At 33.3% G+C, this 27843-nt stretch overlaps 1 protein-coding gene and 1 long non-coding RNA gene across 2 annotated transcripts; one reads left to right on the forward strand and one right to left on the reverse strand.

Moving 5' to 3' along the window:
• The first annotated feature begins 13390 nt into the window (after positions 1 to 13390).
• LOC146923797 (uncharacterized) lies at positions 13391 to 19168 on the forward strand. Its single transcript, XM_085708932.1, has 5 exons — positions 13391 to 13558; positions 13643 to 13829; positions 13929 to 14177; positions 14279 to 14431; positions 18285 to 19168. Exons 1-5 carry the CDS (start codon positions 13540 to 13542, stop codon positions 18763 to 18765), a joined length of 1089 nt encoding a protein of 362 aa, XP_085565058.1. The 5' UTR covers positions 13391 to 13539; the 3' UTR covers positions 18766 to 19168.
• Positions 16489 to 18041, reverse strand: LOC146923798 (uncharacterized). Its single transcript, XR_015009869.1, has 3 exons — positions 17830 to 18041; positions 17244 to 17301; positions 16489 to 16602 (listed from the first exon to the last, which is right to left on the reverse strand). It is a non-coding gene; the product is annotated as an uncharacterized LOC146923798 (long non-coding RNA).
• Positions 19169 to 27843: the final 8675 nt, after the last annotated feature.

Here is a 27843-nt window from a genome sequence, read left to right on the forward strand (position 1 = left end):
TTTATATCCTGCCATGTGTACTTGAGACCCATTGAAATGGTGACATGTGTCCTGGACTTGTAACTAACTCGTCCCTTGCTGAATTTTGGACCTGAGGACCTTTGTGCAATTTCTGGACATTAAGGGACTAACCTGCAAATTTTAAACAAGGACTAGAAAATAATCCTGGACAAACGTGGACTGCTTTGCAATTTTAATAAAAAGACTTAAAAAATTTTGAGACAAAAGGACTATTATGCAAAATGCGAAATTAAAAGGCCTATTCTACAAAAAAAAAAGAAAATTATTAAGGACTAAAAGGACTTGAATGCAATTTTTGGAAACTTTAGGACTAAAAAATGAAAAAATAATAAAATTGAATTAAAAAAAGTAATTTGAAACAAACGTAAAGTGAAACGATTAAAATTGACAAAACGGACTAAAATGAACCAATTACCTAAATGAGGTACTTTAAAGTAACCTCTCTCTGCCGAAATTTCGTGTGAAATGACCAAAATGCCCCTGGGGCTAAAATGACTAAAAATGACTCAGATGCAAATTTTAACATGGATTTTTAACAGGGAATTGAAGCAAAAGTTTTACAAACGAATTAAAAGACTCAGAGACAATTTTAAGAGATTAAACAGAGCTTTAACACATGAAAAGACTAAAATGCCCCTAGGGGTTAAACTGACTCAAAATGACTTCAAATGCGATCTTTGAAAATGATTTTGACATAGAATTGAAATGAAGACTTATTCAAACTATTTGAAAGGACTCAAACAAATTTTTAAAAGACTGAAAGAAATTTTAACATAGGAAATGACTAGAATACCCTTTCATGTGAATGTGCAGACAACATTGAAATAAAATACAGAGAAAGATGTAATTGATCAGAGACAGTTCAAATGACTTGAAGTGCAAGAAAAGAGTAATTGAACAAGTATTTTTAGGTCCAAAATTAGGGTATAACAAATAGTACCTAGGATTTGCACTCTTTCGCCATTTTTTAATCAAAACATGTCCATAAAATTTCCACCGAGTGCCGTTTGTTTATTATTCAGAATTCTTCCCTTTAAATTAAGGTTCTTCCCTTCTGACATTATTATTTGCGGTTGAGGTATGTATTATGTATACCCATTGAATTGAATTCTTAATATTTTAGTTTGTTCTTTCAAAAAAATAAATAAAGATATATTTTTTGTACAAAATCATTTGCAAGAGACATTCACATAAACATCATCATTGTTGGAGGTTGCAATTGAAACATAGTAGTCTTTGCTTTACTATAATAATGTACCACAGAAAAATGTAATTTTCTGGGCTGAGGCCTGAGGCCTGAGGTTAATTTCTGATTGTGAGCATGTGCCTAAGTCAGAATGACTTATTTCCATCTCCTTCTAATAATGACAAAAATGTCTATGTAAGTGTGCTTGACTATGTCTTTGATGTTTAGCCTCATTTTAGCAATGTCATAATATCACACAACTTGGACTGTGCACTTAAGAGATTCCCTCTATTATATCAAACGATTGTATAATAATAGGTATAGAGAAAGTCACACATTTGAAAGTCATTTGATAGAAAGATTGTAGACAATTAAATATAATATATTGAAACTGTAAATTCACCAGCCAAGATCAAGATAGGTTTATGCTTCACGAGAAATAGCTTTTTTGTTATTTTTTTTTAATGAAAAATATATGTTTTTGTTAATATCCATTATCCTTTTTTGCATATTTGAAATATTGTATTGCAATAATATAAATGAAAACAATAACTTTAATAGAAATGAAAATAATAACTTTTAAACAGAAATAATGAGATTATTTTTTCAAAGTAAGTAGTGGAATATTAAGAACATGAAAACCTTAATAATATTATAATATTATTTTTAGTAAATAAATTTCTTTTCACATTTAAAATGGGAAACGACAATTGTTCCGAGACATATTTTACTTTTTTGATTATAATTTATTTTGTAATTTCACACTAATTATTAGGTTGTTCCTCACCAACAAACTAATCATAGTATTTTTCTTTACATTTTCTCTTTTATTTTCTTTATTGACCGGGTGATTTTGGGTCAATTTTTTTTTGCCTATATTGATCTCTCTTTATCTTTTTCTCTCTTTATTTTAATCTAAATAAGTGATTTTCACATAGATTTAGATAAAAATGTCCTCTTTTGATTTCGTTGTCAGTCGTCCTGTGCTTGTTGTTTGATTTTCGCTCTTGTAGCGGTGTTTGTTTGATTCTTATTGAAAGATCGACTCCAATCAACGATTTTGAGAGCCAACATTACATAGCCGAAGACATGTGTATTTTGATTACCTCAATTTTACCATATTAATTATTTTGTAGTTTTTTTTTAATTATCATTAATTTGAATGATATGAATCTATTTGCATATTCATCTTTTACTTTCTAAAAAAATGTAAAATATATGGTTGTATCTATTAATTTGAATAAATGAATATCAAAAAATTTCAAAAAACAAAAAATGAAGTATGATTTTAAACGCATTTAATACACCCTCCACTCACACTCATTTTTGACTTTCCTTAACGGTTTAAACGTTCATTACAAAGTAGCTACATTTACACCTTCCAGAAAGTACAATTTCTACTTCTCTATAATTTTCATTTACACCTTATATATCCATCCTTTTACACCTTCGTGAACGCTTTAAACGTTCATTACAAGGTAGCTACATTTTCCTATTTTCTTATCGTAATACGTAATGTACTAGCTTATGAGTTTTCCGATTTTGCTTGTTTCGCTCTTTCTGTAAAATCGAACATTCACATTTTCATTAATTTCGGTTTTCTTCAGATACAAACTACTCTTCATAGAGTTTCTGGTTTTATAAAAAAATGGTGAAAAGGAATAACAACAGAAGAAAGGAAGAGATTTCTGAAGATTATTGCTTTGTTTGCAAAGATGGTGGTGAAATGCGAGTTTCTAATTTTAGGTAATTTCTTTAACTTCTTCTCATAGTTCATTCATTGCATGAGTATGCATTTCTATCACGAAACTGATTTTGATTTTAGATCTGTTTTCGATTCTAAAATCAAAATCAGTTTCAAAGTTTTCAGTAGATTTTGCTCTGTATGTGGTCTCATCAACTTTGGGTTTTGGTCATGCTCATTTTCATGCTTATATATTTCTATCATTATCATCACCAAGTAACTTTATCCTACTTATAAACCCTAAAAATTATTTGTGAAAATGCTTCTATGGTGCAGAATTAGCTCTTGTCAAAAGAAACAAAGGATTTCGTAGGCCCTGTTCAAAACTAGCCTTTCTAATTGAGTAAAAATCTGACATAATTTGCCTTTTTATTTTTGAAGAAGCTAAAATCTTGGCTTATATTATGTGCAGCAAATGTAAGAAACAGAAACCTGCAACAGTATGTGGAATCCTAAATTTGAAAACCTTGCTATTTGTTTATCATTTATTTATACTCACAATTTGATATTTTTTGGCACAAATTGCCAATGTTTGTGGGTAGAGTTTCCACCTAAAACTATACAGGATTGTTATACTAGGGCTATAAGTAACACAGGCCCTGGTTCTATAGTGTTTTTTTTATTTAACTCTGTTCTCTGTTTTGGAAACACTTGCAAGTGTTTTGGTTTTGATGTGTTTTTTTATCAATAAATTTTTTTGTTTTGTTTTGATGTGTTTAAAAAAACAAACATGTTCTATTTATCTTTGAAAAAGAATCCTAGATTGTCCAACAGGTTTCTTACTGTTATTCTCCGTAAGGGTTCAAATCGTTTGAATTAGTGCAAAAAGTAAAATCCAGTTTTTTTAATTTGGGTTACTCATTCAATTGTGATGAATGCAATGTTTCACTTTAATGAATAAAATTTCAGTATGATCCTAGTTATGGAATTTTACCTTATATAAACTAAAACAAAGTGTGACATTTTTCTTATTGAACTTCAATATTGTTTTATTTCATTATTTTCTTGGTTGGAAACTCAGAATTGAGTAAAATAAGTTCATCTCTTTATCCAGGCTGTATTAATTTTCTCTTTATTTGTATATCTTAATAATTATGTGCTTTTTCATTTGCAGGAAAAGATAGATATGAGGTGTTAGTAGACCAGTTGTTCCTTTGAGACTGATTTTATATTTGAGTAAAAAATTATCACCTAGAGCTCAGCAGAAATCAGCGTATGAGAGAGAGCTAATGGCAATTGTGTTGGCTGTACAGAAATGGCGACATTATCTGCTGGGGCAGCATTTTGTCTTCGGAACGGATCAGAGAAGTCTTCAATTTCTGCAGGAACAAACTATACTAGGGGAGATCAATTTAAATGGACCTCAATTACTTGGATTTGATTTTGACCACAATACAAACCAGGGAGTGCCAACAACGTTACTGACACATTATCTAGACAAATGATGTATGCCTCATTATCCAAGGTGAATTTGAGTGAATGGGAGGATTGGGAAAAAAAGATTATGGCTGATAAGCATATAGCAGCTCTGACATAGAAGGTGTTGATGACACACAAAGAAGATTCCAAGTTTTGGGTTCAGAAGGGTATATTAATGAGAGGCAGCAGCTTAGTGCTGCCAAGACAATTCTCCAAAATCCCCACTATTTTGGCTGAATTTCATGCTACCTTGCAAGGAGGTTACTCGGGTCTTTTCAGAACTTATAAGCGGATTGCAAACATTTTTTATTTGGAGGGAATGAAAGGTGATATAAAAGAGTACATTGCAAAGTGTCAAGTCTGCCAGCAAAACAAGCATGAAACTCTATCCCCAGCAGGACTGTTGCAACCTCTGCATATTCCCTCTAAGGTATGGGCTGATATTTCCATGGACTTTAATGAAGGATTACCTAGGGTGGGAGGGAAGGACACCATATTAGTAGTCATCGATAGACTAACTAAATATGCTCATTTCCTATTGTTGGGTTACCCCTTCGCTGCCAGAGATGTTGCTGATGCATTTCTCCTCCATATAGTCAAGCTGCACGGGTTCCCATATTCAATAGTATCAGATAGGGACACTATTTTTCCAAGTCAGTTCTGGAAAAAAATGTTCAAACAAGCAGGGACTGAGTTGAAGTATAGTACAACATGTCACCCTCAAACCGATGGTCAAACTGAAGTGACCAATCGATGCTTAGAGTTGTATTTGAGATGTTTTGTGGGGGACAAGCCTAGATTGTGGCCTAAGTGGTTGTGTTGGGCAGAACTATGGTTCAACACCAATTTTAATGTGTCAGCTGGTATGGCCCCTTTCAAGGCCTTGTATGGTAGAGAACCTTCACCAATTCTTAAGGGTCTGAATATCCCATCAAATGTGGAAGCCATGGACATGTTATATCATGAGAGAGATGTTATTTTGGATCAGTTACAGAAAAATTTAACTGCAGCCCAAGAGAGAATGAAGAAACAGGCTGTCAAACACAGGAGGGAATTAGTGTTAACAGTGGGATAATGGGTGTACTTGAAAGCCAACCCTTACAGATGAAGCCCTCTGGCCAGGAGACACAATGAGATGCTTAGCCCAAGGTACTATGGTCCTTACTCCTTACCAATTGGTGGACCAGATTGGCTCCGTTGCCTTTAAACTGGCACTACCTGAGGGATGCAGAGTGCATCCAGTGTTCCATGTTAGCAAATTAAAGAAGGCTGTCACTGCTGATTATGTATCTAAACCTTTGTCAGCAGCTATCACTAACGAGTGGGTCCTTCAGCCAGAATTGGAAGATGTGACGGAGCTGAGATACAACTCCCATGGAGCAGCAGAAGTATTAGTTAAATGGAAACACTTGCCAGAATGTGACAATTCGTGGGAAAGCATGGATAGCTTACAAGCAGCATTTCCTTGTTTTCCCCTTGAGGACAAGGTGAAAGTCCTTGGGGGGAGTATTGTTAGTGGACCAGCTGTTAGTAGGGTGTATGTTAGGAGTAGAAATACTGTTAGGACAGCTTGGTAACTAATTCTGTTTGTGAAACAGAATTATAAATAGACATTGGAGGGAAGTTAGAAGTAAGTTTTGAGAACTCATTTGTAATTGGAGAGTGGCTTTCTCGAATTAGCAAAGTTACTGCATACTCTGACTTGCTTGAGATTTCATATCTTGGTCCCTTGTACCAGTTGAATCTGTCACGAGGGTTCCAGATACAGTTGAAAGTTACTTTTTTGAATATGATCAAGTTATCAAAAAAAAGAAGGGCTGAATTCTCAGGATGTTTACATTGCCTGTGATATCATTAAAAATGGAAAAAACAAGTGTGACTTGGATCCATATGAAGTAGGCGAGGGGGAAGATGATACTGGTGAATCTGATGTGAGTGACTTTATAGGTTCTGATTGTGATGACTTGGTTGACACGTCAAGAGTTAAATCAGTGAGGAGAAAGAAGAATTGCATGAAAAAACTGAAATCAATAAAAGGGAAAATAGCGGAAGATACGAAAAGGATTTTGTTGGAAGGGGTTCAAGAAGTCTCATAGATTTTCTTAAAATTATTGGTAGAGACACGACTGAAGCGTTTTCTGAACTTGATGTTGCATCATCATCGAGTACTACCACAGAAGAAAGAGATGATAATGAGGCATTCAAATTTTCAAAGCAGGGAAATTTGAATTCAACTGCGAAATCTTGTCGGAGCGTACGTTCAGAAGAGCTTCCAAGTGGATTTGCAGCTATAATGAGTTCAAACATAAAGCTTGTCTACTTGAGGACGAGCTTAATTGAGGAGATTTTGAAGCAACCAGAAACCTTTGATGGCAAAGTGTTAAGAAGTTTTGTTAGAATTAAATCCGACCCAAATGACTATTTACATAAGAATTCTCATCTTCTCTTACAAGTAATAGGTAATCTTGGTCTTTGCTTTAAGTTATTGGTCTGAAAAAATCAACCATATACAATTTTTCATTTAAAAGTACAGTAGTTAATTTTGCTAGCATCATATTTTCAAGTACAGTACAAATACTATCATATTCTCATTTTTCTTGGTCTTATTTCTATAATATTGTTTTTGCTTCATGATTTTATATATTCTTTTATGTAGAAGCGGATCATACGTGTAATTTTGACAGCAATTTGCTTTAATTCGTAGGCAAAGAATACTGCACATAACTAAGTCATACATTGCTTGCTGTAGAAGGAAGTAAACATGAGTGACCTTCTTTTACTAGCTATCATACTTTATTTATACGCATACACTGATATATGTATCCATATCATAGGTATTACTACTTTGCTAACAATCGTTTCTGCTGCGATATCCCCCAATTCTGAAACCTGGTTGCAATCAAAGTAGTAGTTTCCAAGTTAAAATGGAAACTCATTTTCCAAACCATTTTTCAAAAAGATGTTGAATGTATAGTATTATTTCCTGTGTAAGAGCATAGCTGGATTTCTGATGTGAAGGTGATTATCTGTTATTGATTTCAAAGTTTGTTGATGTTATCCGATATGATTTGTGTATCCATATTGTTCAAGGAAATTAGGCCTAGGTTATTGATTCTGCATGATAAAATATAAAATTCATTATTTTGTTTGGTAATTAACATTTCAAGGTAGTAGCCAATACATGTTTCGACTCTTCAACATTGAAGCCAATGTCTAATTTCTTCAATTGTAGAAATCATAGAAAACTATATCTCCACATGGTTATTAAGGCCTGTCTTTTAACTTCACGTCCAATATAACATTCACTAATGTGTAATGTCATATGATTAAAGCTAATATATGTCAATGGCATAGAGAAAGGGCCGTTGAACTGATGGGAAAAGGAGAGGGGTCACATGGGATACAATGTAAATCACAGGGGAGAAGCAATGACATCAACGATTTCTTGAGAAACAGAAGCATACTATAGATTTAATGCTGCATAATCTAGGCATTTTTGGCTTTAGTTTTGTTTCAGAACCCTTAATTTTTTTTTTTTTGTGACATTTTAGATGCCATTGATTTTATGGGCTTTCCCTGTTTGAGCATTGTGTTTCTTGTGAATAAGAATTGATTTGTTAAATAATAATTGATTGAATTTATAGTGACCAAATGATAACCACCTTGTCTTTTACAGCTGGAGCTTGAGCACAAAGCCAGAACTCTGCATGAAGATATCACAAAGCATGTATGTCGTATATCAATATTATTGTGCTGTGTAATATAATCCATTTTTTCTTTTGAAAAGATAGAGCTCAATATAATTCAAAGTGAAATATCGTAGAATCTAGCATGTGAAGATGGGCTATGAATCATAAAATTAAAAAAGCGATAGCAATGGCTGATGAATTCCTTGATTTGTAAGTTGTTGCAAATTGCTGCCACAAGAACTTGTCATCAAATTTAAAGCTCCTTGTTTAAAATTTTTTACTAGTCATTATGTCATATTTTTTTTTTAATACACACACTAGTCCTTGAAATTACAAACATCGGTCAAAATAGTCACTGATTTTTGCAAATCGGTAATACATTCATGAAATTGTAAAGTGTCAGTCAAAAAAGTCCTTATAATAACTTGTATTGTTAGAACTATGACATGACATTTTATTAAATATGAGGCCCCTCTACATTGATCCCACGTAGGGATGGCAATGGGTACCCTATGGGTAGGGTACTATAGTGCCCATCCCCATACCCGCATTTGTAAAAAATACCCGTACCCGTGCCCGTACCCTCGTGGGCAACAACTTTAGTGTCCTTCCCCATACCCTATGGGTACCTAAGGGCCCATACCCGCACCCATTACCCGCACTTTAACTATGAACAGACAATAAAAACATCATAATTGAAATAAAACTACGGTCTAAATTTTTTAAAATTTACTCAAAAAATAGTTCGAATCGTAGTATTTAGTGAAATAAAAACATCCAAAATATCCCTAAAAAATTGTACACCGGCATGATGGAGTTGTTATTATATTAAGTAGTTTTTTTTGTTTAAGTTTAGTTATAGGCTTAAATAGCTAGATAAATAAATTAATTATACACAAAAAATAAATAAATTATTTATGATATTATATAAATATGTATATGCGGGGCTGCGGGTCTGGGCAGTATAGTACCCTTACCCGTGCCCATACCCATTAAAATTTGTGGGTATTACCCGGACCCGTGTCCATACCCATGAAAGCGGGGTTTTACCCTACCCATCGTGGGTATTTTTTGCGGGTATCCATTGGGTCTGGGTCCAATTGCCATCCCTAATCCCACGTCATTGACTTCACTCTAGAGATTAATTTGCCAATAAAACTTAAGTCTCTCAGGGACTCATTTTTTGGTAATTAATCTCTATGTAATTTGCAATCATTGACAAATTTGTTTCTACGATGACATAAATTTCACAGGAAATTAGTCTCTATTGAGCTGAAGTTAATGGGGGATCAACGTCAAATGTGATATGTTCATTTAACATGTTATGTCATAACATGGTATTTTACAATTTTAAATATTTATTGCCAATTCAGAAAAATAAAGGGCTATTTTAACAGATGTTTACAATTTTGATGACCTATTTGTCTATTTACTTTGCATTTTTAGTGGATGATAGTTGCTTAAAGCGTGGATGTGGATTGCCTAGTCAATCATGAAGTCGTTCAAATGGACTATTGGGTGGCTCCCGTTTCCAACATTATTTTGGCTTCGATTTTATGAAAGTTGGGACATGTGCCATCCAACCTTGACATGATCATCAAGATTGCACGATTGCCTCAAAGGCTTAATTGGATTCTCTGCAGTTAGGAGGATCACGCATTCGGCCAATTAAGTCCTTGGATGAAAATCAAATGATTTGGATTTAAACTCCAACAATTCTGATTTAAAACATAACTTGAAATATAATCCAAATGATTTTCATCCAACAACCGAGACTTTCAGCTGGTTCAATTCACGACTGCAGTGAATCCATTTCCGTCAAATGCACTGACTGTAGGGAATCACGATTCACTAAAGTGTACCTTAAACATTGGTGTGATAGGGCTTCCAATTGGAACCTTGGTTCTGTATATGTGTGAACCAAGAAGAAAAACTGGAATGGAGAGTAGTATTGATGATGTTGATATACCTAAACCCAACTGCTACACCTTGTTGTCTTCAATCCCCACCACAAAAGTAATTGCAAACAATGCACCACATGACAGGCAGAAGACAAAGTAATTAAAAAAATTCAGACCATCTCATCAAACTGCTCAGCTCCATCAGGAGGAAGTAAACCTTTTATTCCAGTGCCACAGTTTGGTGACCTACTCCAAGGGCCACAAGATAGAGGCCTGCAAATAGCATAGCTGCTTTTCCCCCCTTGAACTGTCTGACATAAACTGTTGGTTTGGAAACATTATTAGGAGAATACTTAGATATTACCCTCTTTATTGCTGTCTTGCGCATCTTTATTGCTGCATTCTTCTAGAATTTACCCTCTTCAACAAATTCCATTGGTACAATTCCTCCTAACTATAAGGTAATTAGTAATCACCTACCTAAAAGCGCAGGAGTAATATTGTGTACAACTTCTTTCCACATTCAAGCCTTCCATTGAAAATTATGGTGTAACGCTAATTTTAGCTTATTATTACTAGCGTCTAGACGGGCACTCCCATGTCCGTCTGTCCGCTTTTCCTACTGCGCTAACGTCTGTATATAGCATATGTATATACTTGATGACTATGCTTCTTTAAATAAAACTTTTCCTACTGCGCTAACGTCTGTATATAGCACATGTATATACTTGATACTATGCTTCTTTAAATAAAATATTGTTTAACATGTCATATACTAATTTGTTTAACACCATGCAGAAGAGTAATATACACCTAATTTGTTTAACACGTATGTTAAGAACAATATAATGGACATGCTAAGGATTAATGATCATCGATCAAGGTTATCTTATCTTTTCTTCTTTTAGGGAGTAGAGAAGTTTCATAGGGAGGGAGTTGACGTACTCTTCAATTGTATGTTGAAAAATCATTAATAAAACAAAGGGTAAGTGTCCACTTCAATATTACTTAAAAATTATATAACTGATGTTGTTCATTAGTAAAAAAATTACATTAGTGGTTTCATTTATTTACAAACATTATTTAATTCACCATTCAAATTGAAAATCACATACCTTATATAAAGAAACCACCATCGTTTATTCTTGATGTTCCCGTGATTTTATTGTGCTGGGTTTCCTCTCCATTATTCCTAAACCATTGCAAGAGACATAAATCAGTCTCTACTTTATTTTAAAAGAAAAGGCATGAAAGAAAGAAAAAAAAAAAAAAGGAGAAATGAGCAGAACAAATAAGTAATTACCACAATAAGTGTGAAAAAATTCGAGAAAAAGCAAGACCTATAAACCCGTGTTGGTGGAATCCTCCCTTGCGATGACGTTGATTCCATAGCAGGTTGCTACTCCACTCCGTCGCTTCAATGTAACAATATTTTGTGAATGGGATGTAGTAACGTTTTCAGGTTATTTGATTGATCGAGGGCATCAGTTAATCTTGCTTCAATTTCACATATTCAGTAATCAAGTTTCCTCTATAATGATATATGCAAATTGCATTAATTTTAAAACTCACAAACAAAAACAATAGTTTGCATTGCAAAAACAGCAAACAAACACTGAATTTTAATAATTCATTTGATTAGGAATCCTGTCTACGAACACGAACCTTACGTTTCACCGATGACGGCAGATGAATATATAGGATAGCAAGATGAGAGCGAAAGAACGTATTATTATTAATTGATTCTTCCAAAATTGTTAAATACATTTGAAGAGAAGGATAGCATATTCTTTCAAGCTGCACAACGGCGCAGACACAAATACCTACGCTAGTCGCTAACTTTTTGTATTTTCTTCCATTTTCATTACAAAAATGAAAATGATTTTGTCAACGTGTTAGGCTAGTTGTGGAAAATTAAATTTTATAGCAATTGTTACAGAATGCATGGAAGTAGTAACCAAAAGAATTATTATAAAAGCAACCAAAAAAAAATGCATGCAAGTGGGTTGGATGTACACAATTATACAAAGCAATTGTAATCTAATGCAAAAGTTGTGTATTGGATCAGTAGGATAAAATTAGTTGAATTGGTTGTTTACTTGTCGTCCACAAATTTATTTCTTCCTATATCAACAATCTTTCAATTGCATAATGCTTTGACCGGATGTGTTTTGATAAAGAAACTGAAAATCATAAAAATTCATTGTACTGTGTCTAGCGGTTGTAAGAGTATTAGTTTGTAAGGCAGCAGTTTGTTTTTTTACTAACCGGCAACGTGAGATAGTAACTGTATAAGGGCAATTTGGTATTAAAAAAAAAAACTACACCAAAAAAAGTATTGCCTTTATTAATAGGTATAGATTATTCATTTTTTTTAGGAGAATACTTAGATACGGTGCCTTGCATACTGTTCAACCTGTTCCTAACCAAAAAAATATAAAACGGCATCGTTTAAGCAAATTCAGGATGCGTTAGTTTGCAACATCATGTGTCTGATATACAAGCCAGTATTCTGTATTCCGATGAATTTGAAAGTCTTGAAGCATTTTCCTGCAAAGCAAGCAAATATATTAACTGCAAAGCAAGCAAGTATTCTGTTAAACTCCACCCTTACCATGAATTCTATTGCAGAACTTATTAAGTGGATGGAATAAGTAGTGAAAAAAGCAACTGCGAATAATTCACCAAGAATAGCAAGTAGGAAAGCTGTTCCCATGAATTCATATGTTTCATGTTAGAGACACAGTCAGACATTAAATATAATAACAATTAGTTTATCTAATAAACAAACTCTAACTTGTTTAGGGAGCTATCCGTTTAGTCCATTTAGGTACCTGGATGCATGACATGTGGCAAATAAATATTCAAGGGCTGTGATTAAAAGATCAAAATTAATGGTTTTTTAATAAAAAAATAATAAATAACAGATGAAAGTTTGTTCGTTTCTTTTCCTCTTCCAAGTGCGCTCGCTTGCCGCCGTCAAGGGTTGTGCACTTTTGTTCGTCAATCATCATACAATTTTTTCCAATAATTTGTTTTGATTTGTATGCAAATTAGATTAGTACAATCAATTATATACAAGTAGTGATTAGTATAACCGATTCATATAAAGAATTTGGGAATCAATCTGAGATAAGTATGTTTTATTGGAGTTTTGTTATTACATGTCAGTGTTGCTGGAGGGTGAGGGGCGGTGCAAGGCAGCGTTGAGCGGTTGAGTGGAAGAGGGAAGGAACTGTGACATTTACTGAGTAACAGGGGAAAGAGAAGCAACCGTCTCCTCTGTTTCCTTTTTTTATTTATTAAATAAAATTAAAAACCAAATATCTTTTAATCACATCCCTTGAATATTTATTTGCCACATGTCATGCATCCAGGTACCTAAATAGACTAAATGGATAGCTCCCTAAATGGAACCTGAACTCGTTCCTCTCTCACTCACTTGTTTGGCTCAAACCCTAAATCTGTCTCTTCTCCACCATAAACCCGCCGCCATTGTTTGTCTCAGACCCTAAATCGCCATCTTCTCCACCCTAAACCTACCTCCACCCACCACCGCCGAAATCGGCCTCAACAAAGATGACGACGGAGGAAGAAAGTATATCATTTTTTTCCTCTCATTCTTCTCAACAACCATAATCACTCATTTCTTATTTTTTTTTTATTTTTTTTTAAATTTCAGGTCTGAATACATATAGAGCTGCATTTAGAAAAGCCATTGTGGAGCATCGTTTGAATTTGAAGGATACTAGGAGTGAGCGGAAGGATCCGGAGCATAGTGAGTTTAGTGATGCCTCACTGTATGAGGAAGGGGAGTTTACTCTTAAACCGTCTGAAGGTTTGCACTACATTTCAATTTCAAAAAAATGGTATGATTTAAGTGTTATTTATTGAAAATACTACACTTTATTCCCTATTCTCGTTACTTAGTATATCACAGTACTCGTGAACACGTTGCACATTTGCAGGCGCATCCATTATAAAAAAAAAGGATCGGGATTGGAACTTCTCATTATGCTTGATGAAACCAAGGCAAAACTAATCTGGGTTGTGATTGCAGCAGTGCACCCCACTATACCTTCGAAATTGCTTTACCTCAAGAATGATTTTGCTTCTGCAGATATTTATTCAAGGCATCCACACGTGTTTCAGGCCAGAAATGGTTTTGTGAATGGTCAAGGGTCTGTTAAATTCATGTTTCAGCTTCAATATATCCCGTAAGTTTGGTTATATATAATAAAAGTCCTCAGCTGTTTTATGGGCACATATTTGACATGTTTGACACTAATTTTTTTCTTCTGTGTTTGACATGTTTCAGCGATAAGCCTAATGCAGTTCATCCTTTACATAGAACCTTCCTCATGGAGGTATATTGGCTTAGGAAGCATATTGTTGACAAAACATTTTCTGATGTTTTAGAGACTGCAAAGAAGACTTTTACCGATCACAAGCGGAAACCTGAATGGACAAGGTATATTTTAATTATTTTAATTATAATATACTAGCATCCCGACGGGCTCGTGTCCGTCTGTCCGCTCTTTCTACTGCTCTAACGTATGCATACATTTAATTATTTTTCTTTGTATAAATTGGTTTTAATTTAACTATTTATAGATTACACAATTGAGGATAAAAATTGATAAACTAAAAGACGTAAATATATATATATGATTAGTGTTAAGGTTAGCCAACACTTGTTGGTACAACCTCCCAAAAAAACATTTTTGTTCAAATTATGAACATAAATAATAATCATAGATCAAACGTATGCATCCCACATGTTCTTTGTGTATATATGTATGTTTGATTCTAATTCTTAAAACTTGAGAATATAGAACATCACAACACTTTGTATTCTCCCAAAAAAAAAACATAAATCTCCTAAAAAAATAACACAATAAATAAAATAAAAAGGAAGAATTTCAACCATTTTTTTGAAGAGGGGAGAATTTCAACCATAATGTCATGATACCATTGTAATTTGGGACTTATTGATACCAACAACACGCCGCATTTATATCTGGTAGTCGAGAATGTTTGTTTCCTTTTTCTAACCTTTCCCTTAAATTGCTTTATTTCTCCATACCTCTACATGTATTTCCTCTCCCTCTAAAATTTCTCTCTCACACACATCATATTCATGAAGTGGCCTCCCAAGAAATTCCAACTATTGGCCTTCCACACATCCTATACACAACGCACACCCACAACAATAACATTGCAAAAACAGTAAAGATAAATGAGGAATGATATTTTGACAACCAATTTTCAACAACTTTTGTGACAACTCTCTTTCATACTCTCATTATACCTTTATTCTCTCTCTTCCTTTTTCTCTCTCTATTGTTATTGTCCGATAAAAATGGAGGAAAAAGGTTGTTCCTAAAAAGTTGTTGAAAATTAGATGTCAAAATATCATTCCATGAGAAGAAAATTTTGCATGGGTTTTTCAAATTCTATTTATTATGCTATAGAATTTTGTTCAAATTCTATTATGCTATAGTGCTATATAGAGGCGCCATAGCCGCTATTTGAAAACACTGTAGTAAATAACATACCACCATTACAGTGGATTATTTATATGCGTACGACCACCACAGAGTAGTTGATACTGCATCACCGCCGTGAAGTCCCAATCTTCCGTTCACACATCAGCTCCTAAAAATGTCATCTTTTATTTCTCCACCGCTTACGTGCTATAGGTGGTAGTTTTTTTGTCTTGTTTTCTCTCTTCCTATCCTACAAAAAATAGAATTTTGCAAACAACCAATCAGAAGAAAAACAAAATCAACCAAAACAGAAGTTAATTATTGAAGTAAACTTGGTTGAAGAAGCTTTCTTTCTTTCTTGAGGGAATGGTTGTGGACGTTATGGAGTGTTTCCTTCTAGAGATCCACAATTTCAATCTCCCCTTCATGTTCTATTTATTTGTTGACTCTGTGCATACATACCCATGTAGTAAAACTGTTGCTATAGTTTGATCCCAGCATTTTGAATATGAAACTATAACACACACTGAGAAGGAAGGTAAAAAGTCAAAGTCATATGTTAGAAGCCATATTATTTATGAAGCCTTTTAGTCCATTTCAAATTGTATGGAACTTTTTGAACTGGGTAATGCATTATATCATGAGACTTAGTGCTACTTTTTGAAATCAATGACCGGACTGGAATTACTTAAATCAAGTATGACACCATAAAGATATTAAAAAATCAAGTGTAATCTCAATTGAAGTGCATTGATCTTAATTTTTTATTTTTTATTTTTATAAAAAATGTGCACTGATCAATGTTATTTATTATACCATGAGATTTACTTGTAATAGTTGCTCCAAATCTTTAAGGTCCACAACACATAACAATAGTTATCTATATTTGATTATAAAAATTGAAAAAGAAATGACATAAATTTAAGGGTATCCCAAAACATGAATGGAATTGAGGGTGGAAAATCCAAATTGAAATTGAGATACTCACCTAAGATCCTAGAGGGTGTCCTCCACACTCGTTATTTATATTGAAAGTAGTAATAAATGAATAAAATTCTTGTTCTATTTTACCAATTTTTTAATCTATACAACTTGGTTACTCTTACTATCACAAAAATGCAGCCCCTTTCTCTACTCTTCTTATGTTCACACCCTGCGAAAGATAAAAAAGAAAGGTGATTAAAACTTATAAAATAACAAAAATGAAATAAAGAGTAAAAATCAATTAATGAGAAAAAAGTAACAAAAATTCATGCAGGCAGAGAAAAAGAACAAAGGGGGAATCAAAAAGGTGTAACCACTCTAATCACACATAAAGAGAACAACAATAAAGACAACTGAGAAGAAGAAAAGAATCATGGAATATTGTGAGAAACATGAAAGAAATGAAACAAATGGTGATCATAAAGAGTGGAATTAGAAACACATGCATCCTACGTACACTCTTTGTTTTTATTTTTTGAGTTTGAGTCCTATCTTTGAATTTATTGATAAATTGAGAGCCATAGGAACATTAGTGAAAAATCAGTATAATATATTTCCTTTGAGTTATGGATTGAGCAAAAAAAGAAGTGCTATTTACAGCGAAGGCTTTTATAGCAAATATCATCACGAATCATTGTTACCCAATACAATCTTCTAATGGCCGGAAAACACGGGCAGTAGTGGGGTAAAAGCTTCGGGACAATTTCGTGAATTAGTTGACGCTATATTAATCATTTCAGGAGCAAAAATCAGTATGAAAATATTAATTATTCACAAAAACGAAACAGTTAGAACGATATAAAGTCTTACCAAAATACTCAAATTGTTTGAACATATCATACCCGGCTTTGAAAAATAGTATTATTAACTACAAAGACCACCAAAAACAAAACAAAAAAGTCTATTGCAATCACATTAGAAGAGATCGTAATAGGCACAAATCAAATACATTGAATTTGAAAAAGAAAATCTAACTCACGGAGAGAAATTAAACTAAAGATTAATTTAATTTTGATATTGGCATACACCACGATAGGTCGTTACTTTTTCTATTGATTAAGTTATTATGTACACTGAGTTACATATATGAATAGGATGTATTACCAATTTAATTCACTAAATCAATCAATCATACACTAACTTAATGATGAAGAGTATAAGTGATACTTCTCAAATCTTCTAGTTAAGAATTGATATTGAAAGTTTCGAGTTGAAAACATATTCTATTCTCTCTTCCTTTGTCTATCTTGTTGCTTATGCAATTATATGTATGTGCGGGTTTAATATATCTTACTGATATTTGTATCAAACCAAATACGAATTAAATATATTCTTATAAAAAAAGGATATAATCTTAAAATAAGAAAACAAATTTGAATTAGAATGAAAAACAAACCTTATTGTTGTAGTTGATATCCAATGAAAACACTCACCCTGCAAACACTCTGCGAAAGGGGATTGAAGGAAAAAATAAATTAAAACCAAGAATAAATTAACAAATTATGAAGCAAGAGAATGAAAAGGAGGAAAGTTTCTGTTGCTGCTATCATTTTTGTTGATGGTTTTTACTGTAAAAATAATCAATGAATAGCGAGGGAAGGAATGAGAGAAGACATTAGAAGGAAACATGATATATATTCATTTCAAATCAAGAGGAAACTTGTCATTTTCGGAAGTTGGAAGAAGTTATTTAAATCTAAAAAACAAAAACTACCGAGGGTATTATTGGAAAGCAAAAAAGGCTACACCAAAAGAAAAGTATTGTCTTTATTAATAGGTATAGATATAAGTATTATGTTAGGTGGCTCTTACCGGTTTTTATCATACTAATATTTATTAATATATGTGCAGCTATTTGAGCTATCATAAAGGAATTGGGAAATTTTCAATGAGAAAAGACCTTGTGTGTCAGCACTTAATGAACCTCTGCAATCAGGATGATCTTTTGGCAGCCATCCTTATGTCTGGTTCTGAGCAATTATATTCCCAAGAGGGTTCTATTTTACTCAAGAGTACTGAGAATGAGTTTTGCCTGAAGGATAATCTTGGACTTGGTGAAGCCCTAAATAGGGCTTCACAAATGAGGTGCTTACCTTTGAAACAATTAGACGCCGGTAATTTCAATTTTGATTGTGTTAAGAGCTTCGAGAAGAAGTTGTTGAAGACTTGCTGTGTTGTGTTTCAAATTTTTTTCCTCAACCTTAAAGTGACAGAAAGCTATCTGAATTATGAATCGATGAAAGATGAATTTGGAGAGGGTCCGGATGATGGAAATTCTGATGTGAATCCGGATGATGGAGAGGGTCCGGCCGATGATGCAGAAGTTAATTAGTGATATTGTAACTAAGAGAGAAGGTTGTTGGATTTGGATCCTTCTTCCAGTCAGAACTTGAATAAGAAATTACTGAGCAGTTTTCAAATCAAAATGGTCTTGCTTCCTTTTGTCTTAATTTCTTCTCTTTTGTCCTTTATTTTGGGTGATGTTGAAAATTGAAAAAGGGTCCTATCTAGTGGGGGATTGTACTATTTACAATACTTTGGTTGTCAATCAAAATCTTCACAATGTGGCTGTCTTACGCATCTTTATTGCTGCATTCTTCTAGAATTTACCCTCTTCAACAAATTCCATTGGTACAATTCCTCCTTACTATAAGGTAATTAGTAATCACCTACCTAAAAGCATAGGAGTAATATTATGTACAACTTCTTTCCACATTCAAGCCTTCCATTGAAAATTATGGAGTAACACTAATATTAGCTTATTGTTATTATTCATTTTTTTTAATTGTCATGTGTCTGATATACAAGCCAGAATTCTGTATTCCGATGAATTTGAAAGTCTTGACGCATTTTCTTGCAAAGCAAGCAAATATATTAACTTCAAACACCAGTGGAAAAATTACAGAAGCTTAAATAGGATTAAAACTACCCTGGGTGGAGTTTAACATTGGAAAGGTTAAAAGAGTACCATTTATTTGTCCCAACATTTGAAAAATATTATTTACTTGCAATCTCTGCAGGAACATCTATCTGGCCAAATTATATTTCTGCTTTGCTTTTTCATCCTACTTTTCATCTGATGATATATGCCTTTTGCATTCTCCCACCCCAAAATTATCTTTCGTTCCATAATGAAAAGGATCCGATCTGCAATTATAAAAAATAACACAGTACCAGTTTCAAAGTAATCAATCTTTAATATATAACATTTTTTTTATAAGATGCTACATAGTACACTTCAATAGATTTCATTGTGCATCAGAATGTCAGGAAACATAATTACAAAGAAATCAAATCAGAATGTCCCCTTACACATGAGTGAAATAATGAGTTGGCCTTTGTTACCATGAGAACTGATTTCCACAACTAAAATAAGTACCAAGGTTTACTATATCATGTCATGATAAATGCAGGCAAAACAAAGATTGAAAATTTTGTTTTAAAGGTAACAATCATAAAACCAGTATACAAGATTTCAATGTAACTGAAAATGAAAACTGTTGCAGTTCAATTAACAATGACTTAGGAACAATATAGTTCAATGATCTTATGATCATGCAGAATCCACCAAAGGAGACATACTCAACAGTAAAGTTGGTAGTGCATTCCTATCTTTGGTTGTTGCATAATGGTGCACAAGAAAGTAAATGATTTTGCCTTGTATGTGCTAATAAATGGAGTATAGTATTGGTGATTTCATTTACAAAGGTAAAATATAAATGTACATTTTGACATTGCATTCAAATTTCAAAAGGTAACTCAAAACCTTTTGACCTCTTCAAAAAAAAAAAAAACCTCAAAACCTTTTGACTTGTTGACTTCATTTGCTAATGCTTACTCCCTCCGGTCACATTTATAAGCAAAAAAGCATTTTTTAGGTTCATTGAATACATAATGTATTTGGTCAATATATAGACCAAATACATTATGTATTCAATGAATCTAAAAAGTGCTTTTTTGCTTATAAATGTGACCGGAGGGAGTACAAATGTTTCCCAACCCAAGAGAAGCTCTCAAAAGAACCCTTACCAAAGACCTTCGACCCTAAAGTTACCTCCTTTGATTTCTCAAATTTCTCTCTTCAAGTTCTACTCAAAACATGAAGAATGAAACCTTATATAGTGCACATGTCCTATCAAAATTGTGCCACGATTTCACGTTAGTACACAATACAGTGCTGAATGTTATCCAAAATCGTACCACGATTTCAACCCTCCGGACCATGATTTTTGCTGATCCAAAATCTCCAAAATCTTTGACTAAATGCAAGATGAATTAATTCATATTAAATTCATGTTTTTTAAAAAAAAAATCTAATTATTTTTGGAAAATATTGTCATTATTTTCTATCCATTTCTGAAAAATTCATTAAAAAATATGAATGTTAGACATGAGTTGATTAAAAAGTATGAACTAATTTAATGGATAGAAAATTTTGGAGGGATCAAAAGCCTAAAGAATATTTTAAGGGGAATAAAATCAAGTGTTGGTTTATTTAGGGGGACCATTTACTTATTTAACCCTTTTTTTCGACAGAAATTTACTTATTTAACCCCACAAATTACTAGGTGCATATTTTTTTTTTCTTTTCCTAAACATACTCCTAACTAATATTGCTAACTTGCATTCGAATATGAAAAGTTAAATTAAATACACATACAAACAAATGACAATTTCGTAAAATTCATACACATGTTAAACACGTTAACTACACTATCAACTTTTCTTAATATAATTAGAATTAAGACTTCAACCTCAGGTTCAAGAGAAATATGAAAAGAAAGAAAGAAATGGGAAATGTGAATGTTTGGTTGGGAAGAGAAAGTGTTAAGAAATTTGTTTTATCTTGGTTTTTCGGGTGTCAAACATTGATTAAGTTTGAACCTTTTTAACCTTTGATATCTCATTTTTTCTTGGGAAGGGAAAAATAAGAAAAACCCTTGAGAATCGAGGTCCGGGAGTTGTTTTCGTTACGGGAAGGTGTTAGGCACCCACAACGACTATAGTATCCTATAGGAACCGTCTTTACTTTCTACGCGCGCGCTTTGTTTTTAAATGCTATTTGAAAATGTTATTTACACCTAAGGGTTTGCTAGGTTAAGAATTGGAGGGAGAAGAATGTGTTTGAATTTTTGTTTTATTGGAATTGGAGAAGTTTTCACTTCTTGCCTACATACCCTTTTAAGGGATCAAAATCCATGTAGTTCTCTTCCAAAAAATGTTTTTGTTTTTGTTGGTTGATTTTAATTTTGAAAAATGGAATTTTGAAGAATAAGAGAGAGAGGCCTCAAGGGCATAAGATTTGGAAAATGTGAGGTGGAATTAGTTATTTTGCAAAGAAAGTCTAAGTATGATTAAAGTTCATTAAAGTTTTTGTTTAAGAAAATAAAGAGAAAATTCAATGGGATTTTGATCCCAAGGTTTCTTTGGAAAATTATTTGAGTGAGGTTGTTCATGTTTTTTTTTTTGGAAAAGAGAATTTTTCTAAGTATCGTGATTCCTAAGCATACATCTAAAGCATACATTTCCTAAACATACATCTAAAGCATACATTTCCTAAACATACATCTAAAGTATCCATGTGATGTGTGTGCATGTGTCGGTGCTTGTGTCGGTGTACATCATTAGAGTCCATTGTCCTTTACATATGCCCTAGTTTACATGCTATGGTCTTGCAAGAATTTAAAAGCATAAAGAAAATTACAAAAATCCTAAGTTTTTACAAGCTAATTCTTGGTAAAATTTAAAGTGCAAGAAGTAAAACTAAAACTAAAGAATGAACTATGCTTATGAAATGTATGAAACATGAAATGAAAGGATTAGTAACACAAGATATAATAGGATAAAGAAATAAGGCAAGAAAATACTAAACAAAGGCAAAAACACAAAGATAAAGTGTTAAAACATACTAGAAATTAATCACAATACTTCAAAATGCACATGACTCACAATTTCCCCATTATGACAATTTTAAAATGAGTTTCAATGCAGCCAAAATGTGAGAATTAGAGGTTCATGCTCAAGTTACCAAATTGTGATTCATCTCTAGATATATTTAACATTTTATTTTCTCAAACAATTATTAATTTGCCTTGTAAAACAAGTAACTAATCACACATTCACATACAACAAGAAACACATCCAAACAGTGACAAATCCATCACCAATTCACACATCACAAATCACAAACATACACCGAAAATTGGAATCAAAATTATGCACATTTTCACAAGTTTTTAACATAAAATTCAAGAAATAAAGCAAAACACAACACATTATTTTTTTATCCATTTTTTAACATGTCAAAATATCCTAGAAACAAGTTTCAAGTGTCAAAAAAAAAGTTGCAAAAGAGTTCACAAGGTCCTTTAGAAATTTTTAATAAGATTTTTAACAAGAAAATGAAAAAGAAATTGAATTACCAAAGGACAAATCATTTTCATGTATTTATATCAAGATTAACATGTAAACACATCAAGATTCATCAAAAAAAAATATCAAGAAAATGATTGAACATTTTTTAGGAAGTTTTTAAAGGTTTTTTGGTAAAACAGAGGTGCAAATATCAAAAAACAGTGTGAGAATAGCACAAACATAGCAAGAAAACGAAATCCAGTCAAACTGAAGCCCAGGCCCCAGATCCTGTATGGATCTGGACTATCCAAACGCATCAGGGGCGTTGGATTGATCCAGTTCCTCCTAACCCTAGATCTAACGGTGGAAACGCAACCTAGAGGCTTATATAAGCCTTACTCCAACATTTTCTTCATTTTCCCCTCTTCTTTCTCTCTCTAACTTCTCTCCTAGTGAGAGAAGCTCTGCAACTTCTCTTCTTCTCCGATCATCTTCCACCGCCGGTTTCTGGAATGAAACGGCTGGAGAAGATGAAGATTCATCGGAATCTTCATCGTCACCGCCGTGAATTCCAGATTCCGGCGAGACCTAAACAACTTCGATCTACATGGATCTAAACCCTAACTTGCTCTATTTTTCATGCTGATTACGAATATGAACTTAGTTTTACAAAATAAACGGTGAATCTTCGTAGATCTACATTTTAGGGTTCGGTTTTCAAATCTTTTCAATCTTTTCAGAGTTCTTCGAAAGAACAAGTCTTAGAACTTGTTAATCTGCTTCGATTCACCGTTTATTTGTGTTAATAGACCTTCGTTGAGCTTTTGCAATGAAAACGAAGAAGTTTTTGTGAAGTTACCTGAGTTAATCGGAGATTCGAACAAAGATTTCGCTAGAGAACTTCGTAACTGCTTCTGATTCTTCTGGTAAGTTTGAACCAAAAATAAATCGGTGTTCTTCTCTTCTTCTTCTTCACTGGTTCAAAACTTGCTTCGATTCTTTCTTCTTCTCACTTCTCTCACTATGATCGTACAAATTCGTTGAATTTGTGCTTGAATTGCAGTTTTTCCAGTTCGATGATGAAGATTCAAACGTGAATCTCTGAGAACTGCGATGAATTTGCTTCAATTCGATTCAATTTTTGGTTCTGGAAATTTAGGGTTTGATGAATGTTCTTGGTGTTCTTGATGAATCTGGAAAAACGGTTATGATTTTGATTTTGAGGAGAAGAGAGAGAATTGGGAATTGTGTTTGTGTGATGTGGCGTGTTGTGAATGGAATCTCCTCTGTGCATTGCTGAGTTGGCCTGTATTTATAGCTGACATGTGTGCTTGAGACCCAATGAATTGTTGACACCTGTCTGGACTTGTAACTAACTCGGCCTTGCTGAGTTTGGGACCTAAGGACCTTTCTGCAATTATTGAAAATACAAGGACCAAAATGCAATAATGGAAAAAGGACTTAAAAACGAAATTAAAACATTTGAGGACTAAAATGTAAAACTGTCAAAGGACTAAAAAAATACAACTTGAACAACTCAGAGGACTGAAATGAAAAATGGGACTAAAATGCAAATAATAAGACTTTGAGGACTAAAATGCAATTAAAAATAAAATTGGGTAAAAAAATGTAAATTGAAAACAACATAAAGGGAAACCAATAAAAAACACAGGAAGGACTAAAATGAACCAACTACATAAATGAGGTACTTCAAAGTAACCTCTCTCTGTCAAAATTTTGTGTGAAATGACCAAAATGCCCCTAGGGACTAAAATGACTCAAAATGACTCAAATGCAATCATTGAAATGGATTTTAACATGGAATTGGAACAAGGATTTATACTAACAAATTGAAAAAAATTCAGAGACAATTTTCAAGGACTAGAATGAGTTTGCATGCAGGAAATGACTAAGATACCCTTTTTTATGAATTTTGTAAATAACCTTGAAATAAAATGCAGAGAAATATGCAATTGATCAGAGACAATCTTCAAATGGCTTGATGTGCAAGAAAACATTTTGGATGGTTTGAAATGCAAGAAAACATAGACAAAGTCACAATTGAAAATTTTCGAAACAAAGACAGTAAAACATGCAGCTAAAACATAGTAAAATATCAGGGTAAGCAATATCAAATTGGCAATTACTCAATAGTAATAGACACATATCAGAGATGGAAAAACATTTTGAGCAAGTATTTTTAGGTCCAAAATTAGGGTATAACAAAATTTTCCTTTTCTTTCACTGTAATTGGGCAAACTCTCAACCCTTTCTCTCAAAACTCATTTTCCTCCTATCAAGTTCTCCAATTAAGCCAATTTATGCACTGAAGGTTTTGGTAAATTTGATTGAATACTGTTGTTGTTTCACTTCAAAGCATGAATAACACCTTGGTTAGCAATTTGATAAAATCCCAACTCTTTACAAGCCTCAGATTTTCTTAAAGGTTGAAGCTTTTTTTCATTTGGGTCAATACTACATGAACGGACACCACTTGTGTACCATTGGGATACCAATGTTATATAACATTGGTATCCCAATGGTACACAAGTGGTGTCCCAAACAAGTATGATATATACCTGATCACAACCTCCAAAATTATTATGCAGATTCTTGAATCTTTTTATATGAATATATCCTATTCATGAATTATATATAAAAACTACTTCTGATTCTTTGAAAACATGAGCCTGAACATGAGAAGGTGGTTCCCCTTGTTTACTCTTGTTTGGAAACAGCCATGATAAAAGGCAACAAGAAATAGCCTTGGAAATTCCCCTTGTTTAGAAATTTTCAAAATTGCAAGTTCTAATATTGTAGCTAGTCGTCAAATATTATTTTATTGCTCACCCTTTACTAGATTGTGTGATACACCCTACTTCATATGGATGTATGTATCGAAGCAGAAGCACTCTTCGAGTGAGTGTGTACTCCTAGAGAAACTAGGGAGAAGAAGGAGGGAATTTGAGAGAGAAATAGAATCTTCTTATCATTCATCATACTCAATGGTTCACAAGTACAAATAATGTATTTAAACAATGACTAACTCCTAACAAAATAACAACTTGCGAGAATTACGGAAATTAAATAAAAAGAGAGCGAAACGAATGTGTTTCTCAAGTGTTAGGTCCATGTTCTCAAGTTCAACATCAACATTGTGTGGGTATACAAATCTTTTGTATTTTAAATGATTTGCATTGTTTTTCAGCAATGCTACTATATATAGCGACTACTTTATCCCAATTTGATCACGAAAAGGAAACTGGCCAATGAAAAACAAGTTTTTATGAAAATATAGGTGAAATAACGGAAGTCATTCAAATAGGGTTGACCACAATACACATTCACGATGGCTTCGTGGGTTTATGCTTCACAAGAAATAGCTTCATCATACTCATACTCATACTCAATGGTTCACAAGTACAATAATCTATAACTATTGAGGAGAATGTTAACTAATGCCCTGGGAATTGGTTAAGGAACTAAAACAAGTCTTTATAAAATTTGGTGTAATTATTACTGGATCAAAAAGTAAAAAACTTATGTTTTCAATACAAAACTTTTATTTATGGATTCCTTAACCATTGCCCTTTGGAGCGCTAGTTAGCAATACCCAACTATTAATAAAAGCAAAACCCACTTTTGGTGTAGCCTATTTTATTTCCAATTTTACCCTTGATTAATGAAGCGAATGGAGTCACGATGTCCATATGGTGCTTGAGCGGGCAAAAGATTTGATGAAAGTGGTGTCTACATTAGACATGGAGAGCTCAATTGCTCTCTACTTGCATTTCAATTGCAACCAAAATTTGAGTTGTGAGGGGATCAAAGAGGGTGGCTGTTAATCGGGGGAAGAAAAAAGAAAGCAAAAATGTGGTGGTCTGCATCCTCTCTCTAGTAAATAGAAAGTGTCGGTAAATAAAATATTTTTCAAAGTATTTTATTTCATTGTCTTTCTAATATTTTATTTACTGTGTGCATTCTTTTTCTTGCTGAAACTTTGCAGTGACTAGAGAGAATCCCGTGTCAAGCATCCAAAATATATTTATGGAAAATATGGCAGTCAAAAGGAGCTGTTATTTCCCCACAAGTTCCATTTGGGCATACAGTTGAAAATCTCTACTCATAAAACTTGCAACTTTACAAAAACAAAAGGCAAATGTAAGGTCAAATTTGAACGTGCTCCTTCACCTAGAATCTAAAAAATATACAATCAGCTTGGTATTTGCAAATACAGTCGTATATGTTCCCTTTAATCAAGTTTTCAGCCAATCTCAGATGTTTCACCATCGCAAACTGCAAAAAGTGTTAAGAAAAGATAAATATAAAATCAAAAAGAAGAATAACCAAACTATTAGAATGCGAGTTGGCAGTTCAAGAGTGTTTCAAAAACTCCAAAATCATGGTGGAAAATCACAATAGACCAGAAGCTACACATTGGAGCTTTTAAAAATAACGGTAGCGGTTGCCCACTACTCAACCCAACACAAATGCTAATGTGTTTGGTTTAGTTCCCTAAACACTTTCAGGTCAAACGATAAGCATAAACCATAGTTTTCGATTTTCGAAAGACAGACAACTGCCGCAATGTGATTGCATACAACATATACACAAACATTTACAAAAACATGGAAGTCTTGAAAATAATGGTTGACGAAATATTGATCAAGGGTAGAAAACATGTGATAATTTTAGATATGGATGAATGACGGGAAAGAGAAACCATGTGAATTGACCTCTCTTGAGGTTGATGCAAATACAACAACCCCTATTTTCTCATATATCAATAACCTCCCCTACCGCAATCGTTTAATTGCAGTTTGAGTAACAGGTGGGGAGAATGTGTTCTCTGGTCAACAAGAGAAAGCTGCATTGAAATTAATCTTTCTCATTATATGTGAATTAAAACCACACTTTGGGTCCATTCAATTTTGGTATTGTCTTCTAATTTGATACTTGTCATCACAACATCTTTAATGAGTGTATTTTAATTTGGTTGAACTTGCTTATCAATTTTTCAATCAAATGTTAATGAGAGAACAAAAAAGGATGCGTT

The sequence above is a fragment of the Medicago sativa genome, chromosome 5, assembly GCF_051527215.1.
Source record: "Medicago sativa cultivar Bolivia chromosome 5, Bolivia_mono, whole genome shotgun sequence".
In the NCBI taxonomy this organism is placed as follows: Eukaryota; Viridiplantae; Streptophyta; class Magnoliopsida; order Fabales; family Fabaceae; genus Medicago; species Medicago sativa.